The sequence below is a fragment of the Bombus bifarius genome, unplaced genomic scaffold, assembly GCF_011952205.1.
Source record: "Bombus bifarius isolate JDL3187 unplaced genomic scaffold, Bbif_JDL3187 scf7180000009243, whole genome shotgun sequence".
NCBI lineage: Eukaryota > Metazoa > Arthropoda > Insecta > Hymenoptera > Apidae > Bombus > Bombus bifarius.
The window spans coordinates 3,586,583-3,606,155 of NW_022884989.1; the positions used below are offsets into that span (position 1 = coordinate 3,586,583).

Sequence of the window (19,573 nt, forward strand, 5' to 3'; positions counted from 1 at the left end):
AACGTTCTCTAGAAATTTTTTGACCTAATTTCAAATCCTTAAACTTTTGTATAGTAGGAGACGCGCTAATTTCGAAATAAACTTTTCTGGAAATAATATATTTATTCCTTTCACTTTCGTATAGATGTCAATGATTAGGATATAATTTATTAATTATTGAATTTCTTTCTTGATTTATTACTATTTATATGAAATCTATCATTTATTCGTTACCGAATTTCTGCGCTAGCTTCGCCACCAGGATTGGACGCAGAACAACGATAAATACCGCTATCTTCTAACGTCACAGCTTCGAGGGCCAGAACAGACCCGAGCAATCTGGTCCTTGGTCCAGAGAGTACCAGCATTGGCTCGGAACCGGTTTGTGCGTACCATCTGGAAATTGAATCGTAGATGGAACATCAAACCTTAAATGATCGAACCACTGTTTGTGTAAGCAATATTTTACTCTTGAAATAATCCAATGGTGCTATGAAACATAAGGGAAGATCTAGAAATCATAAAGCTTAAAAACACTTTCTACTTGTAATTATGATTCATTAAAATCGTTCTTGACGTTATGTTTCAATTATGTCTTCATTAACGTACTTTCTCTATAAAGTATTATAAAGTTATACAGTCTAGTACAACTTATGTTTGTTAAACATGTATGAAATTAATATAACTTCTTGATATATCCTCTTCTACGAAAATTTTTAATAAATCTCTAGATTTATTTAAGATTCAAAGAAGGACTATACTCAGATCTCCTATATCATATATATACACATATATATACTCATATGTATACGCTGAATTTTACCCCCAAGACTATAATCGTATATATGTACATACATATAGTATCATATCCGTATATTGCACATCTTTACTTCCCTTTTATAGCTTTAAGCTTCTTAACATCGTAATTACAGAATTAATATTACTATCATCTTAATTATAGATTTAGTACTACTATTATCTTAATAATAATCACCGTTAATTAAAATCTTCGTTGTTGTACAAAATTTAGTTCCCCTTTATACAACCCTCGTATTAGCAAATACTTAGCTATTCAGAAAATTATTGAAACGCGTGAAAAGCAATTTTTATATTACGATTCTTTATATTACGATTAAAACGAAATCAAACGCGTATTTACGAGATTCATTCCACTCGTTATTACTTATCATTTTCATTTCGCGCTATCCACAATAACATATTATTTCTCTAATTTATATCTCATGCGAAATTATCCAAAGTACCAATTAAAAATTCCATCGAATCGACCAGCAAACAATCGTGAAAATTCAGCCGACGATAAATTCCCTCGTAATCTCGATTAATTCAAACGTCATTCTACTCACTCGGCAACATAATATATCATCCAATTACATTAACTGAATCCATTGAAATCTCTTTATCGGCGTACAATTCGCGAAATTCTAGCCGAACATTCCGTTGAAAATTTGCCGGCAGCCGCGCAGAAATCCTTTGTAGCATTCGCACGAAAATGGGTCCTGGCAGCATTCCATTCTGTTCCCGTTCTCGCACGCGAATTCCGGTAAAAATTTTCAAACGTAGCGTCGCGCGGACCGAACATTTCGAAGCTAACGCTGTTTGCATGATTGCAAGTTAATGCGACTTCCCCTGCCACTTTGGAACTTCCTTTTTTCCGGTAAAGACTCGAGGAATAATTTTTCATCGGAAGGCAAAGCGCTCGCGCATCAGGCAAAGGGCTGGTTGGTGGAACCGAGGCGCTTCAATTTCACTGGCTTTCGGGCACGACGACCTAGAAACGACATCCAGTCGCATCCACAGTGAGCATTTATCCCGGAGATTCGGTGCTTTCTTTCATCCTCACCAACGTCTTGACAGTTTTCGATCGAAGCACGTTCGTCGGCTCGAACCACTTCCACGGATCCCCTGCTCTGTTTTTCGTTTCTTTTCCTCTCCTCACTTTCCCCGATCCTCTTCATCTTCGCCTTTTTCGTCCTCTCTATACCTCACCTAACCCCCTTTGTTTTTTGTAGATCGTCCAGGAACATCGTATCTTGTATCTTTGTTCGTTCTTGGATTTCTTGATACGTAAGGGAGCTGACTTCCTTCGGGAATTTTAGTTGGTAGTTCTAGGGGAAGTTACCCGAGGTAAAAAGGTAAGAAGTTAGAGTTCAAACTCGTCTAGTAGATCAGTTCTTCGATTCTTTCGAGAGCGTCAAGATAGCTGAGTTAAGTTAAAGGTGTATTTTATTTGGACTTTGCGACTTTCTGTGAAGTATTTCTCTCTTTCTCTCTCTCTCTTTTTCTCTCTATCTCTCTCTCTAGGAAAAGGGAATTACGTTTGTAGCGCGATCAGTTTCATGGTAAATACGTGCTATCTCGACTCGCACATGGTCTGACTGCAGGTAAATTGCAGCAAGTTTGTTGTTAGAAACCGAGCGTTTCTAGTTTCGATTGATTGCTCCTGCTTACGTCGTGTTTTGGAATAATGGATGGTGTAGGAGTGTGCTAATTTATAAGATGAATGTATGGTCAGCCACGTGTTAGAATACATACAGCCACATGTTACATGTATGTATAGTCTACTAAAACAATATTTCTTTACGAAATCCTACATAAATCTTCATAATATGATACAATGTAATATAATATAATGAATGAAACGAGAGTTACTAAATTTCTGAAATTTCTTCTAATTACACGAATCTTGAAAAACATTAATTAGTCTATTAAACATTACATTGTAGCCTCACTTTATGTTATTGCATGTATTACTATTAGAAACAACTTTTGAAGAAGATACAATCCCTTTTCTTAATAATTTTCTTCAAATTTTTCGCTTCATCGCCAATGTCCTCGCTTACTGGCAATTGTTTTCTAAAAGATGGTCCTTAATTCTTAGTCAAACATGCTGCCACTTTATGTACGATCCTTATAACCGTTACAACTGTTCTTCTTATTATTATTAACATCATTGTCGTCGTTAATAAAATAAATTATCTAAACGTACAGCTTCAATTGCTAAAACTAAATCCATTGCCTCATTATTACAAGATAGAACACAACGCGTTAAAAATGGTTTCACTCATAAATCTGTAGCCGAGCCTAAATCATGCGATAAAACCAGTTCACCTCGTTATTTCAGTCGAATGGATTGGTATCGGTGAAGCATGTAAGTACTGTTCAAGCATATCGTTCGCAAAATGTCTTGGCACGCCATGCTGGCTAGCGCTATCGTCAATAAATTTTCATCTCTCCAGATGTTTCTTGTCCGGTGCATGCATCTGCCCGTGGTCCTGGGTCGAGGAAAAGGAGATCCAGAAATTCCAAGAGAGAAAGAAAGAGAACGAGGAGAAAAACTTTGTAGAGCAGAAGGCTCCTCGAAGACCCGCTGAGCGACATGGAGAGTTTCCGATTGTGCTCCGTTCGCGAAGCTTCACGTTCGAGTGCTTCCACTTTTCCTCGATCAAAGTCCTGCCCAGTCCTTATTTCTTTACTTACCTTCTATCTCGAATATTCCTGCCTCCGATTCTCCTTTTCCTGTCTCTGACTGTCTTTTCGTTCATCCTTGTTTCGATCCACCTTTCGACGCTGAAAAACGTGGCTCGTAGTTTTCTTTTAGATTAAAGAGCCAGATTAGAACGTGCGTTGTTTTTTCTGCTTCCTTTGTACGTTACGCTTTTATCGCTTTTCCATTGGCATGAAAGAATTTTTTTTGTACCTGAGCTTTCAGACGTTTGTCTTCAACCTCTGTAGTTCTTCGGCGAGGGCAAATGTATATGTCGATCGTAGTTTCGACACACAGAGATTTATCGTATCACGCAGAGATTAAAAGGTCGTATTCCGAAGGATTACGTCTATACACAGTCCTCGAAGGATCGATGAATTTTCATATCTTGCATCGTGACGGTAATCGTATCACTAGAAAAAACTATACTCCTCGGTGAACGCTCGATTTACGCGAGAATTCGTGTTTCCGTTTTATGGATGCTTCGTTTCCCGCCGCTTTGAACTCGCAACGACCAATGCCCCGCAATTACAGCGTTAAATTCGTTTATATCGTTTGTAATAATAATTGTAACGTTAAATTTACCATGCAACATGCCATCGGTTTTCGATTACGCGTAATTATTCCCATGATTATTTGGATGTATTATGATTTAATTTATATTTGCCAAACATTTCACGAACAAAGACTGTACATAGATAGCTCGATCAATCGAGCTGCGTCTTTCGTTCCATAAATAGCCTTTCGCCGCAACTTTGTTCGCGTGGACTATTAATATACAGAACAATTTTTAAACGGATGAACTTTTACGAATAAAATACCTGCATATTTTTCATACCAACAGTTAGATTGTTCTCCGTGGTAAAAAATATGAAATTATCAAATGGTTGGATTTCAGAACAAATACGACGTGAATAATAACCATCGTAGCTTGACAACTCGAACGCCAGCTATTTCCCAGCTTCTAGAAAACGGATCGAGATGGAACATATTCTATTTTCTTTCCCGGATACTAAGATATGGAACAGAGAAAATCCCAGGAAAACTTGTTCGGTAGTTCTTACATGATGCGAGTATAAGCAGACAAACAAACAGACAGACAAAAATTGAAAGAACTAGTCTTCTGGACACGATAGCTTATGAACTGTTCCTGGATAACTGTTTTTCTGTTATTCAATATACGGACACGATCCTTCTACTGTTTTATTATTATTATATATAGATTGCTAGATAGTTGGAGAATTTCTGGCATTTTGGACGCACGTCGGTGTATACCTACATGTTTTGATTTTCGACATTTTTACTGTTTAATTTACCTTTGTGAGTATAAAATACTGTTTCCTTAATTGTAAAGATATTTCTATATCTGATTTTCATAAATCGTATTAAATAGTTTAGGAATAGTCTTGCTCGATATTCGTACGTTGGCTAGTAGAATGAGTCCTTCGCGACAGACACAGTAGTATTAACCAATCGTTAGTTTCCAGAGCGTCGGAAAAACTGTACGATCTCTGTTACGTACAACTGGTTGTAACGAAGAGGATAAAAAGAAAGACTATGTTGTATATCGCGATAGAAAAAAGAAATATTTTTTTTAAAGATGACAAACGGGAGTCATGATTATTGCGATTATACATGTATATATGCTACTTAAATTTCCAAGTATTCTACACGCTGCAAATATTAAATGTAAAGTAACAATTTAAATAAGCGATATAAGCTTATAATTTAATTTACACGAACTTTATGTATTCACGTTAATGCGATTAAAAAGATTCTGCGTATCTAAACAAAAGTTCGTCGATGTAAAATAAAATTTATACTTTTTATAACAACTCTTCGTAATGAGTAAAGAGCTAAGGTATCTCTATCGAGATAAATGAAAAACTCACCGATATTCAGGAGTAGGGCAGGCCTGTGCTACGCAGACTAACGACGTTGATTCATCTTGCGCGACGTGAACAACGCCAGAGTTTTCAAGAATCACCGGCGGCATCACCCCTCTGTGATCTACGAAAAAGGAAAAAAAAAGAATCGTTCGAGAGAGGGTCGATTAATGCGGCGGGTAATTGGAAAAAACCTCGGCAATTTCCCGACGATAAGAAAAATCGGCCTGTCCACCGGAGTGAAAATTACTACCTGCTATCCTTACGTTGGCCACGGAACTCACTACCACTTGTCTAGTGAGACGATGCATCGTTCGACATCTGTAGCCGTGTATTTGATCGCTGAACTCCAGGCTGTGGACCAGAAGTTCCCCGGTTGGTAAAAGGTGAAACTTCCCATCTGCAACGCAAATAATGAAAAAGAGGTTTATGCCTTTGTATCATTTATTGCCTCTTATCGTCGTAGTTTCTCGTTACGTTATATTATATATCCGCGTGTTACGCGTATTCTATACACTTTTCATAAATGCGTGAACATGCGTAGTCTAGTTATAATAATTTGTAGCAATAAATTTCAATTTATCAGACACTAAACAACGATATCCATTAATTTCAACGATCTATAACAACGATCGTTCGTAGTAAAACAATTACGATAATTTCAGCTATAGATCGAATGAAACTCTCTTTTCAGAAACTGTTGCGAATATTCTCGATACGAAGTATAACATCGGAGTCGCCATACGTTTGGACGCAATTCGCGTCCGAAAGCTTTCATCACGACCAGAACATGACCGGGATATCTACTAGACGTTTTGCAATCCGGAAAACGGCGATGGCTATCTTCCCCGCGGTGTTAAACGCGATTATATCGTCCCCGGAGCAAATAGCTCCACGTTCGGTGAATTATTTAACGCGAGATACGACGATAGTGGGATTCGTGATACGTTGCAGAGCATCCTCTGCGAGACACTCTTTCGCACATGGCAGAAATATAACGAGGAATTTTCTAATCTCCGTATTATTCGTAACTGGCGTGCGTGGCGATAATTTATAATCGACGTCGACGTTTCTCAATAAACGTGGCAAGCGGATTCGGAATTACCTTTGATAACTACTCTGTGCCATCGATGAACGAGCTATCGCCAACGTTTCGTGATATTTTCGTCGGTGAACCGGCGAACGGTTTTACCGTAACGATAATTATGCTAATTCCAGGATTTCCAGCGCCTGTTCTGGGTGACTGGCGGAGGTACTACCTGGCCGTTCTTGCCCTGCTCGGCTTAAGCCAGTGCTCGTTCCTTAGATAAGCCCGAGCAACGTTAATGACGGTAGTTATCCTAAACATTCGCAGTCGTTTTACGAAAACCCCTATTCACGTCCGGATATCTTTAACATGGCTTTCGAATATGTGATTATCTTGCACGAAAGAGGTCGTTCTTCCATTAGTTCTCGTCTTTCTTTTCATTCCTTTTTCCTTCCACGTTGTCCGGAGCGTTTTTCGCTCCTCGTTTTTATTGAGATATGTACAATTTTATGTGCTAGACAAAATTGGCCGCGTAGTAGTGACACACGTACGAGAATATGAATGTGTGGAAGTATGTGCGTACACGGCATCTCGTCGGTTCCGTCGGCAGTGTGGTATGGAAGATGGCGAGACGAAGAAAGTGTTGAGATGCGCGCAAATGTATATCGATGAAGATCTTGGAAATCGTTTACTAAATAAATCTAAAACTATTTTATCATGAATTCTAAGTGTAACCTTGGTGTTCCTTTACTTTTGTATGGAAGATGGCGAGACAAAGAAAATGCTGGGATGCGTGCAAATGTATATCGACGAAGATCCTGGAAATCGTTTACTAAATAAATCTAAAACTATTTTAACATGAATTCTAAGTGTAACCTTGGTGTTCCTTTACTTTTGTATGGAAGATGGCGAGACGAAGAAAGTGCTGGGATGCGTGCAAATGTATATCGACGAAGATCTTGGAAATCGTTTATTAAATAAATCTAAATCTATTTTAATATGAATTCCAAGTGTAACCTTGGTGTTCCTTTACTTTTGTATGGAAGATGGCGAGACGAAGAAAGTGCTGGGATGCGTGCAAATGTATATCGACAAAGATCTTGGAAATCGTTTACTAAATAAATCTAAAACTATTTCATCATGAATTCTAAGTGTAACCTTGGTGTTCCTTTACTTTTATTTCGCCAATTAAGATCCACGATTCTCAACAGTTTTCATTCTGTTTCTCGTTGCTTCGTTGGAATCTTGCATGGCGAATCGATGAAGATTTTTACAAGTAATCGCGCGTTTCTTATCTCCGTGTTTGTTGGTCCCGCTAACGAAATTTCTAGCCGCGCGTAGTACACGCTACCTCCGTATCCCTATCCAAGATTCCACGTTATTACGTCTACGTTCGAACGCAAATTCGGCTACGAGACATTAGCACAGCTAAGACCGGCAGAGATAAGCGGTCCTGCTAAATAGCGATTGTCGGCCAAGTCAGCCGGCTTGGATGGGTTATGTAGTTTCGGTATCACACTCGATGCTACTACCTATACCCTGTCCTCTCGGATCTATTCAACGTAGATAGACTGCGTATGTACGTGACCATGTACACGATGTATATACGCGTATGTATGCACGAGACGGAGGAGGCTGCCTCGAATTACGTGCAGTCTGACCATAGCGCTATTAGTAAGATGGATATGTTACGCTTACAGAAATATAGCGACTATAGATGGGGAACAAAGGCGGCTTAATATTATATAGGCAGCAAGAAATACGGGATTGCTGCTTGTGAGAGAGTTGCTGCAGAGGCGCGAGAGAATGGTTAAATGCGTTGTGAAGTTAAAAACGGTAAGTAATTTGACGAATTGTAACGTTTATTCAAGGGGTGAAAAGATATTCGCGTAACATCTGCGTGGAAATTAATTAGTTGTGGTTGTAGGAAGGTATAAGAGGGATGATCGAATAATTGGCAGAATTTTAATATCAATTAGGTCAACAGAAAGATGTCTATATAACGTCCAAGTATAAATTAATTGTTTCAGGGTATGGAAAGCTAGGGGAAGGATGATCAAACAATTTTTAAAACGTTCGCGTTCCACGTGCATAAAATTAATTGTTTTAGGATATAAGAGATTATAAAAGAAATAGTTTATAGAATTTTAATGTTTATTAGATGGATAAAAAGATACCTGTACAATATTGGACGAGCGATAATGCGATATTTATCAAATGCACATATAAAACGGTGAACTATTGAGAAACGCATAAAATAATAATGATCGTGTTCTGGAAAAATAAAAAAAAGAAACGCAATCAAGAGAAATGCAAAGGAAGATCTCTCTTTCAAAGATAAAATATCTGCATTCAAGTTCGAATGATTCATTCAGTTGGCCAGTTACACTGAAATCCCTTTCCTCCTCTGTTTTAATACATCATGTTAACCTTTTTATATTATTTGCTGTTCGAATGCGAGCAATTAATTCGCGCAATTTCCCGTCGATTTCTCTGAAAAACCATCGAAACGAACACTTTCGTTTAATCGACGCATGTTAAATTTGCGCGCTCCATTTACAAACTTTTTCTGTTCTATTCACCAGCACTATTTTCTGTTCGAACGTTTGGATTAAATTACAAACAAAAAGGACAGGAAGAAAAGATAAAAGAAAAGAAAGGAGGGACACAAAATGAGAGAAGGAGAAATAAAGAAAATTAACAACACGTTTGCACGCTGAAAACAATGAAACGCGGAACCGTATTGTACCAATACCGTTTTGTCAATGTACGCGCGCACTTTTAACGAGTCGTAAGCATCAACTTCGCAAAGGCATGTAACCTTTTTTGAGAGCCGTGCGTTCAAACAATATCGTTTCACGAAGACGATTCTATCGGCGAGCTCGTACGCGAAGCAATTAAAACTTTTCGCTCGTTTCGCGCGACAATTTCGTGCGTGTTCGCGAATAAACGTTTGACAATCCTCTTTGGAAAAACGTTGGCTTGTCAAAGAATTCGTGACAGTGGACATGGCGGTAATCCTCACGCGACTGTGTCTGCACACGTGTACAGTGTACATGGATGAAATATGTACGTGGAATTAATTGCGGGCTGATCCTGATAGATGTATAGGGATAGATTTAATGGAAACGTACAGGATATAACGTTTATAGGGTCATTCAGAATTAAAGGAGAAAACGCAATGAAAGAAGGCTGGCAAGTTCTTGTTCGAGCTTCTGTACGTTCTTTAACCCGAAGTTGCTAGTTTCTGATATATTATGATAAATGGAGACTGATGATATTTATGCAAATTCATGTTTTTATGAGCATAGTATCTTCGGATATTTTATGCATCTTTACATATTATGTGCACTTTCCACGTGTTTACTTTCAAAGTTTCTCGTAAATTGGCATAAATAAAGTAGCGACGAATGAAAACGATTAATTAAAAAGAGCTTTTCAAAGTTGATACGTTGAATAATTGAAGTTTGTGCGGAAAGGTTTTTCATCTGACGGTATAAGGAATCAAGTGGAACGCAAAATATTTTTTAACTGGGAAATAAATCGAATTGTATATACAAGTGAACATTTTCAAAATACCTTCAGTTTGGAAGATAATGCTGTTCCGTAGATCGTGAACTACGAAATACAGTTACTGGTTTAGCAAAAGCCCGATGCGAACTAATTTTTATCAAACCTGCAGCAAATGTAACAACAATGCGAAAAGATTTTTGAAGTAGCGCACATTTGTACAAAATTATTTTATTGTATTTCATTTTCGAATGAATTTCTAGAGAATTTAATTGTTTACTTATCAGATCGCATCTTGCACATGTTTGTATTGTTTCGATTTGTATCGAAAGCATTATGATTCCGGACGGAAAATGGAATTTCCGTCTAGCGAGTTTAGACGAACGACGGAAGCGGAACACAACAGACAAAAGAACTCGGTGAAATTTAATTTCTCGAGAACATTCGAAACGCTGTACACGTTCCTGTCTCGATTCGAATGATATTGTAGATCTTGCACTGGATTTGTTACATTCCTCTTCGCACGGTGTTTACAAAGACCACAAACGTGGGCTGCGTTTGTGACAGGAAGCGATTAAAAGAAATGGAGAGTTTTTTTTTTAATATATTGCTTTTTATATATATTTTAAACATATGAGAAGCTAAGTACAATAATTAGAACAATAATGGACGATTTTATGTCTGCCTTTTAGAGATTATGCAGAAATTCTGCCTGTTCGAGATTATCACGTCGTCTTTTATTATGTACATTATCGAGTAGCCCACTATATTTAATTTTATATTACTTACTATACTTAATTTTACGCTATACATTATGGAAACTCAGAATAGAAGAAAGAAGAACAAAGAAAGCAAAACGAGCGAAAATTTAACGAGATGAAATACGAGTCAAAAGTTAGAAACGAAATGTTTAAACAAGACTATACAGATATAACTTTCTATTTAGGTTTATAAACAAAAATTTGTAGTTTATGTACTATTACTCGATATAATGGCAATCTTAAAAAAGGACGTTATTCGCTAGAACTCGTAATTGGAACAAATAACATTTGTCAGTTAAGATTGTCGATATCCAATTAAATAATTTTATTTTCAATATTATATTTCCTATCGGAAAGTATACTTCGATGCGATATTGGTGAATTGGTATCAGAAATAGTCGACACGACACATCGTAAATATGGAGGAACGAAGACATTATTCGCGACACTTTGATCTGTAGCGGTTCCCCTTGGATATTAACCACATGGGTGCCTTCCGTCAGAACATCACTTCCAAAGCATGTACTTACTTCCCTATACATATAGTTTCGCGTCTTTCAAATATATTTTCTGCATTCACTATTAAGTATTTTGCTATCTAAAATAGATAAACTTTATACCAAATATTATAAAATTTTAAGATCACGGTATCGATGCATTCGACAAAATCTTCATCTTATATTCTTTCTAAGCGACAGCATTTTAGTTCTACTGAAACGTATAATTATAAATCTTTCGACTTGTCCATCAATGTTTACTAAATCCAAAAATGTTGTATTAGAAACCTATAATATGTCGTTGATTAGAGATGAAAGATATCTTTACCAATATACTTTACCAAACAAAACACTTTTCTCTAAATATGTTCTAACCAACGAGAGCGAGAAAATTTAATATCCTAACAATCCCTTTCTCTAAATAAATTTTTTATTGGTCAATAAAATTCCTTCTACGTACTCGTCTATTGCAAATACAATAAATTAACGTTTCACTTTTAATTTAATAATAGTCGATGAAGAAGAAGTATTTTGTTCTAGAGCTATTTCGTTTAACAGGCTACATATGTACAATCTGATTCGAAATGAAGTATCGATTTTCGATTAATTTCTATTTCCATCGCGTAAACCAATTTATTTCTACGCCAAATTCTCGCGCAAATGAGACGGATCTATCGACGATAGTCGATCTCCGTAGACGGTTTAATAGCTAAAGCGCGTTATAGATCAGTAGGAATAAAGACAGTATCATTGACAGTCGCTTAATCCATGGCGGTGCCTTCCGCATTTACCCCCCAAATGCTTTCCATCAGTCCCAATTCCCATAATGTCTCTGCTATATGGTCTCCGATTCCGTGAAATAGACGATTCGTTTCGAATGTTTGCATGTCGAAGATATGGGTTTCTAAATAGCTATGCTGACAAGTGCGCTAACAGACAATACGTGAAACGTGCCAAGAATCAAAAGAGATTCGGCAAATTGGTATGCTCAAAGCGTAGGTTAGGAAATTTTGTGCCAGTAAATCCCGAGGAATACGAGAATTTGATCTTCCATCTCACCTGTTTTAAATTCTCTGATATAATTAAATTCGTAATATAACCGATGTTTGCTTAAATTTATCTTCGGTAGTTTCTGATGAATCCTATTCTCATTGTTTATACGAATATTTATAAATGGTCAACCTTTTACCTTTTAATTTCATCGAGCTGCATTAACAATGGGTTTTGTTCGAAGACACGTTCTTTAAAGTTTCAATTTGCATCGTCGGTCGACTACTCGCTGAAGGCTAATTAACTTTTTCAGAAAATCGATTTAACGAATACGTCGTCAGATATAAGGTCACTAAGTTTTAAAGAAACAGCATCTTAGAAGTATTCTGAGCGCTGATAGTATCGTAAAAAGAAATTTTAACAAGGAGGAGGAAGCATAAGAAGGGAAGAAATTATACCGGAAAGCCGAGTGGGAAGACCAGGAGGTTCGTTAAAAACAAAGCTATATGCAGGGAATTTTATGTATCACGCGATAACAGGGACGGTTCACGGTGTGCCAATATCTTCTCGTTGAGGGCGACGTGTGTTTTTACTGTCGTCTTTTTTCCATGGTCGTATAAAAGTTACGCTATCCCGTCGTTCGTCGCTCGAAAACCGAACGACGATGGTCGTTGGATACCAGCCAGCTCTGTATTTTTTCATCGACTCCCGTTATCGCCGGGGAATATGCTTTTCTCAATGTTCTGTGTAATTATAAAATTTGTCCAAGCACCGAGAGTTGACGTAACGTGGAACGAACTGATTTCAAGATCTACGTATGTCGGTCGAACGTTCTTTATTCCTATCGCTCGATACAATGTACTATACTACATTTGATGGTCCTGACAGTTTGCCAGAGCGCGTGTCCACCAAAATCTAAACAAGAAGAAGTCTAAACGAAAAGAACAAACCAGACGGAGCAACAAGACGAAAAATAGGCAAGTAGAAGGGAAATAATTATCAGTGAGATGAGTAAGGTAAATCGCGGAAAGATTGCAAGACCATCCTCAAACGGCATTAACAACGGCGTGTCGCGTCCAATTAAAAGGATTACTAATTAAGCTTACTAATTAATAGCGCGCGAACCGACGTGATATTACGTTTTAATTACCGGGTATCATCTTTTTCAATACGTGTCGTCGCAGCGACAGAATAGTAAAAGAAAGAAGGAGAGAGAGAGAGAGAGAGAGAGACAGAGACAGAGAGACAGAGGCTCGGGAAAAAGCAAGACCAGCCGACGACGTTCTTAAATCCAATTAATTTCTACGACTATTAATGAGCGAGTCGCTCGACCGTTACGAGGTCGATGTCCTCGACGATCTCTCTGCGACCTACAGCAACGCCGCGGGACGGTGATGCAAGATTATTGTGGATATTAAATTTCACTGTACCGGCCGGTTGTACGCCCGTGGCCGGATATTAAATTTTAGTCCTAGTAAGCAATGCCACCAGCCGGCTATTATACCTCGTGCTACCTTCTACCTACGTGAAAATCGCCCATACAACCTTTGCCATCTCCGCTCTCCTTTCCTATACAGTGTCCTCTCTTTCGTCTCAGTGTTTCCCTGTTCTACCGCACGAACGTGGCCGTATAATTCTTCTTGTTTCATGCTTTGTGCTTCGTACACCTATCGGTTGTGTGTTGCTGCATCTGCGCCAATGGAATGTCTCTTGGGCTTTTATTACCACCTCCTACCACACGAGCGACCGCTACGCGGAATATTACATTTTGGTAGATAGGCGAAATTATCGATTATATGATAGCGCGCTGCTTTTCATATAGAATAATAGCGTTCGGGAGCGGAGACTGCCGCAAACTCAACCAGCGCGGCTATTAGCCGTACATATTCTTCCTGGTGTATACACTCTCGCGCGGCTTTTCAAAGAGAGGATGGTTTTTTTGTTTAGGTAATGGTATCGTCGAGAATGGATTATTGTTAACGCTGGTTTCTAATCTTAATTGGAAGAAGAGCGTAGAAGCGTCTGTAGAATGGTACATGGAAGATTATAGATAAAAAGATAGAATAGCAAAATGTATGTAATTATGTTCCTTTCTCGATAAAACTCAGTATTAATTTTGTCAAAAATCTCTACATGTATTTTAGTAATTGTAGTGAAATGTCTGTAATTAGTCGTTTCAATGTTGTCTGAGTTGGTTTAATTCAATTTTAAAGCTTACAATATTTGAAGTGAAAACTATCTCACTGAATATATCCTCGAGGTATTCTTTTACTGTACCGTATGTATAAATCCTTTATCTGTTGATGGATATCATCGAACGTGGTTATCAAGTATCACTGCATATCTTACGTAAGTCATATTATTTTTTTATTAGTACCTTGAAAAGATTCTAACCAGATTAGGACTGAACGTACCTTTGAACGATTCGAATACGCTACGATATCTTCTCTTCGACTACTGCGAGTACAAAACGAAAACAACTATGTAAAAAGGGAAAATCTCTTACCTCCTTGTAGAGAAGGATAAATGTAGAACGATGGTTCCTGCAACCAGGACACCACGCGCACCAGATCTTTCACGAAACTAGGAACGACACATCGTAACACCGCGGTGCAGCCCCTCGATGCACCTCCGATCACCTCCACGTCGACTTTGTATGCTTGGGCTACCACTGTGAACAAATAAACGTAAAGTTACATTTGCGGTTGTACACAATTCCAATGGAAAGATTTATGGCTGTAATTTTGCTCGGTAGACACAGACACAAAGTTATACTACTAAAATAAATTAAATAATAGACGAAGGAAATAAACTAATATTAAAATAATATTCTCCATCGATAAGCCAACTTTTCAAGGAAACATTTCTACATATGGATATAAATATGGATATAACTACAAAATTCAAAAGCGTTAAAATTCCAGTGGGAAGATTTATGACTGTAACTTTAGTTGGTAAACACAGAGACAAAGTTATACTACTAAAATAAATTAAATAATACACGAAGGAAATAAACTAATATTAAAATAATATTCTCCATTGATAAGCCAACCTTTCAAGGAAACATTTCAACATATGGATATAAATACAAAATTCAGAAGCCTCTAAACGATTAACATACTAAGTTTTCAGAACAATAATTCGAATTTATCAATAAATTAATATGTAAATTAACGTCGTATGAACTAAATAATCGTATCTAAAAATATATTAGACCCAATTTCTTTTATCCAAATCGATTGATATCATAAGCATATGATCCTTAACGATCGCTAGGAGATTCATAAAAGTTCTCCCCTATTTCCCATCGTTTCTCCTCGGACAAATTCAATTCACGAAGTTCATATCATCGCTACATACTACTACTACAGCGTAAGTATTACAATTCTACGTTATCCTACCGATTGGAATATTTTTCTCTAAATTCCATAATTGCAAAATGTTCCCGACAAAACTGATCAATGCCGACGGCAAACAATTTTACTGTTGTTTAAATCAAAACCTTCAGCGAGCAACCTTAGCAATGATTCAGAGAACAATCTAGAGTTCTATTAATCCAAACTTTCGACCCAGTGCTAGTCGCGTTGAAAGGGTGCCGCGGAGCGATAGTTTGCGTCGATGGTAATTAAAACGTTACGTTACACGCGTCGCCCTTATCCCTCGTTCACTCGCGTAACGTATACATTGTACACATGTACGTAGACTTATATACAGGGTGTCACGTCGTTACTCGTCGTCGACAATCGGGTGAATCTCGACGTCGACGTCGGGGAAGCGGCGAGGCGTGAGGCGACGCGAGCGTAACGAACGCCTCGTCCTCGACGTCTGCCGCTCGTTTTTCTCCTTTCCTTTTTTGTTTCTACCGTCGCCCAGCCGCTCGAGAGGCACTATACTCTTCCGGAGATTTTATTTACGTGGAAATTCCAAGGGCGACGGCCAGCGACGCTGCAACCGGTTCTGACACGCCGACGCGACGTGGCGACGCCGACGAACGTTCTCTTCCTCTCGCGCCTTTCGTCCCTGTAACACGCTGAATTTCTTCCTCCCATCGTTTTCTTGCGTTGCAACCTTCCGTCCAACGAAGAAACTCGTTCCCTGTTTCCGTCAACACCTTTTTATCTCTTCTCTTCGCTTATTGTCGCGTTTTCGCTCGGTAGTCGCGTCTTCAGCGTCCTGCCACGTTACCCATATTACGATATTTCATCAATTTTTCAAAGGATTCGAATTTCCTCGCAATTCCCTTCTCTTGCTTTTTCGCGTCGAATGTTTAACGTGTCCCTGGAGAAGCTAATAACGCGCTGATCGAGCGACGCGAACTCGACGCTGCAATAGAGATTCTTCTGGAAATGAAAACACTTAAACGCGACGGGCGTCGAACGCGATTCGAAATTGGAATCTCGCTGTAGCTGGCGAAGGATGCGGGTTACACAGAGAAACCCGCGCGGTGTGATTGCAGCGCGATGGGGGTTAGGTCGTTTGATCGGAGAGAGGAATTTTTTCGGTTCGATCGTCGTTCGCGTTGTTTCCACTGCAGATGAAGGCAGATACCAGTAAATGTGGGTTACGCGAGTAGAAATTGTAGTGTCGCGTTGATTATCGTACGCCGAGGTCAATTAAATTTTTTATTGTTGCAAACAGGGAAATTGATATCGGGGATACTAAATGATAAAGTTGATCGATGTAAAATAAAGCAATTATCTTTTTTGTTTGATTTATTTCATTTTTTATTTGATAGTTCTTCGTGTCAAGTTAAAAATGTATCGTCGATTTCAAGCTCCCTTTCTCGTTAGATGACTGACGCGTCACAGAGCCTTCTAGGATTCGTTCGTAACTCGCGTTATTTGAACTAAAGCCCAAAAAGAAGTGGATATTTATATGATTATAAACAGTATGAAAAATTCGTACTCGAATAATATTTTCGAATCGATAATTTTATCGTTAGAAACGCAATCAGAAAAATGCGACTACGAACTGTTCTACTTTGAAGTTAGACGCGTTATTCGTATGATATTGCGTTAAGAATTAACTTTAATAGCAACAGTTAAAAAAGATCGTGCGAATGTAAGAAGTAGATATAAAAATCAAGACGACACGGGGAAACGAAACTATCGTTGTTTTGGCCATCGTGCATCGGTGAAACTAATAGTCAGAAAGAGATAAATATTGAGAAAATTAGATGATAAAGTCAAACGATAAAATAAAAAGAAGTAATTTGCGTGTCTAGCGTATTTAATTTCCCTCGTTTCTTAACTTCTTTCTCGCGTTAATTTTAAACTGTACTGTTAATTGAAGATAATGAGTATGGTAATCCGATACAACGTCTGGTGAGAAATGCAGTAGATTGAACGATTAGTTCACGTAATAGCCCTCCTATAGTTAAACAGATTGCACTGTTGCTTATGTTGGTCTACAGCTATTTGCATATTCAAATTGGGCAAATAGTCTTTGTATTACGTTCACTCGCCCAAGACGTGTTTTGCCTAAGGTATGATACAAATTCCAGGGTCTTTACGACACAATGTCAGCAACAGCGCGATCCTTCGACAAAAATATAGTTAGTTACATCAAAAATGTAGCCCTTGCGTTCATTAAATCGTATTCGTTGGAATTTTATTTCGTTTAAAAAACGGAGTTGAGACTTAAACTTAAAATCTAACTTAAAACGTTAAAATCTAAACAAATCTTTTTTACAAGGTACAAAATATAAATAACAGTAACGGTAGGACGCAAACGTTGAAAGTTTTTGATCTATTTTCTTCTTTCAAGTCTTTCTTCCACTCTCGCGTGATAAAATTACTGTTTCAAATTATTAACATTAGCTATAATCGAAGAATAAAATTTTGAGGAAGATTCGAGGTCTCGAAACCGAGTCTCAACCTTGACGTACCAATGTAGTCAAAGTCAAAGGATCTGGAACTTCATAACACGCGGTCTAAGATCCCCACAGACCAATCTCTGGATCGTGTAATCTCTACAGTTTCAGAGACGTGAAACACATCAAAATCATGCCAGAGGTCTCAAGATCTCGACTTCAATAGCCGACAGTTACGAAACTCGCTAAAGCAAATTCCGAGATCAATAAGATCGAGAACCTAAGACTTTGAACATCTATTACGACGTAAAAGAATGCGTTTCGAATGCTCGATCCTGATTTCTAATTAATCTTAGATCCCTGATACGCGAGCTTATATCTTCACTTCGAATTCTACTCTTCGAATCTTGGATTTCCGCCCTCTTCTGGAAGCACATCTCCAGAAACTAAGAAGTGTCGTCTCGAACGCAAGATCTTACGTTTATAGGTAGTTCTGGTAAAGCTTAAAAGCATTCTGTAGCGTGGCTGCTGTTGGTGGTTTAAAATATAAACTTTTAAAGTTCTCTCTGCGATGCTAGGGTCAAACTTGGCGAGCTTAATAATTGTATGAAACACTATGAAACTCGAGGTTCTACGTGTTTAAGGTTGGACTTGCTGGATGTCATGTTCCACGTGTGAGTAAAAAATTAGAAGTCTTATGATCTGAGACTGTGAAATTCGAGGTCCTCCAAAAACTCGGTACACGTTTGCACACTGGTACATTCGCCAGCTACGACACGCATTCTCGAAATTCTCCACTTAACTACTTTTTCCTACGATATAGATATCGCGCATCTTCTACTATCCCGACACCTGAAAGTTAAATAGCAAGTTGATCGACAAGCTGAGAACGAAATGAGTTTGTTTCTTCCGCGTTTCTCTCTGCTCTTCCCCCGTGCGTTACGCACATTCTCATCGATCGATGATGACGCGTTTCGTTTTATCCCGATTCGTCCTAAATCGCTTATGTCGTCCTTAACGCAGGAAGAACGCTTCTTCTCTCGGAATACACGCGACAATAACGACGAATCCAATGAAACGAAGCGAAACAGTATCGATACGACGTTCTTGCTGTTTTTAGGTTTCCTTCGATCCTGAACGATGCAATGGGCTGCGAAAACTTCCGATTCGGATCAGTGGAGCCAGTTCGGGATAGAAATTTCTTTTGTTAAACTGAAAGCAGGAAGTAAAGTTTTAATTAACGGCCACACGTCCCGGCCAGAACTTTATAGCCGCGAGGGAGTAGTTGGCAATCCTGAAAGCGTCGGCCGACCTCGCAGCTGCCACGGATTTGCATTCAGATTGCATTTTTTTTCCTCTTTCTCTTTTTTCCTCCCCTCCTTTCTCTCTCTCTATCTCTCTCTATCTCTCTCTATCTCTCTGTCTTTCACTCTTTTTTTAAAGAGGTAATTACACTGAGCTCCACACGGAGAAAGCCTGGCCGCGTCTCATCTGCATCCGGCCGGGTTTAAAACATCCTTCGTCAGGACTTGCCTGGATTCCGTGTCTTGCCTCCTTCGAGGAACAAGACCAACGCATCTCCTAATGATTTTTTAATTGCTCCTCC

General features: G+C 38.4%; 1 protein-coding gene across 9 annotated transcripts in view; it reads right to left on the bottom strand.

Annotated features, from left to right (window-relative positions):
* Positions 1-19,573, bottom strand: part of LOC117214663 (Down syndrome cell adhesion molecule-like protein Dscam2) — a 124,520-nt gene that overhangs the window by 25,127 nt on the left and 79,820 nt on the right. For all 9 annotated transcript variants that reach the window (XM_033460872.1, XM_033460871.1, XM_033460870.1 and 6 more), the window contains exons 3-6: positions 14,662-14,826; positions 5,624-5,770; positions 5,377-5,494; positions 214-375 (exon numbers count right to left, since the gene is read on the bottom strand). In XM_033460872.1, the coding sequence (XP_033316763.1) occupies positions 214-375; positions 5,377-5,494; positions 5,624-5,770; positions 14,662-14,826 (592 nt within the window). The remainder of the gene's footprint in view (positions 1-213; positions 376-5,376; positions 5,495-5,623; positions 5,771-14,661; positions 14,827-19,573) is intronic.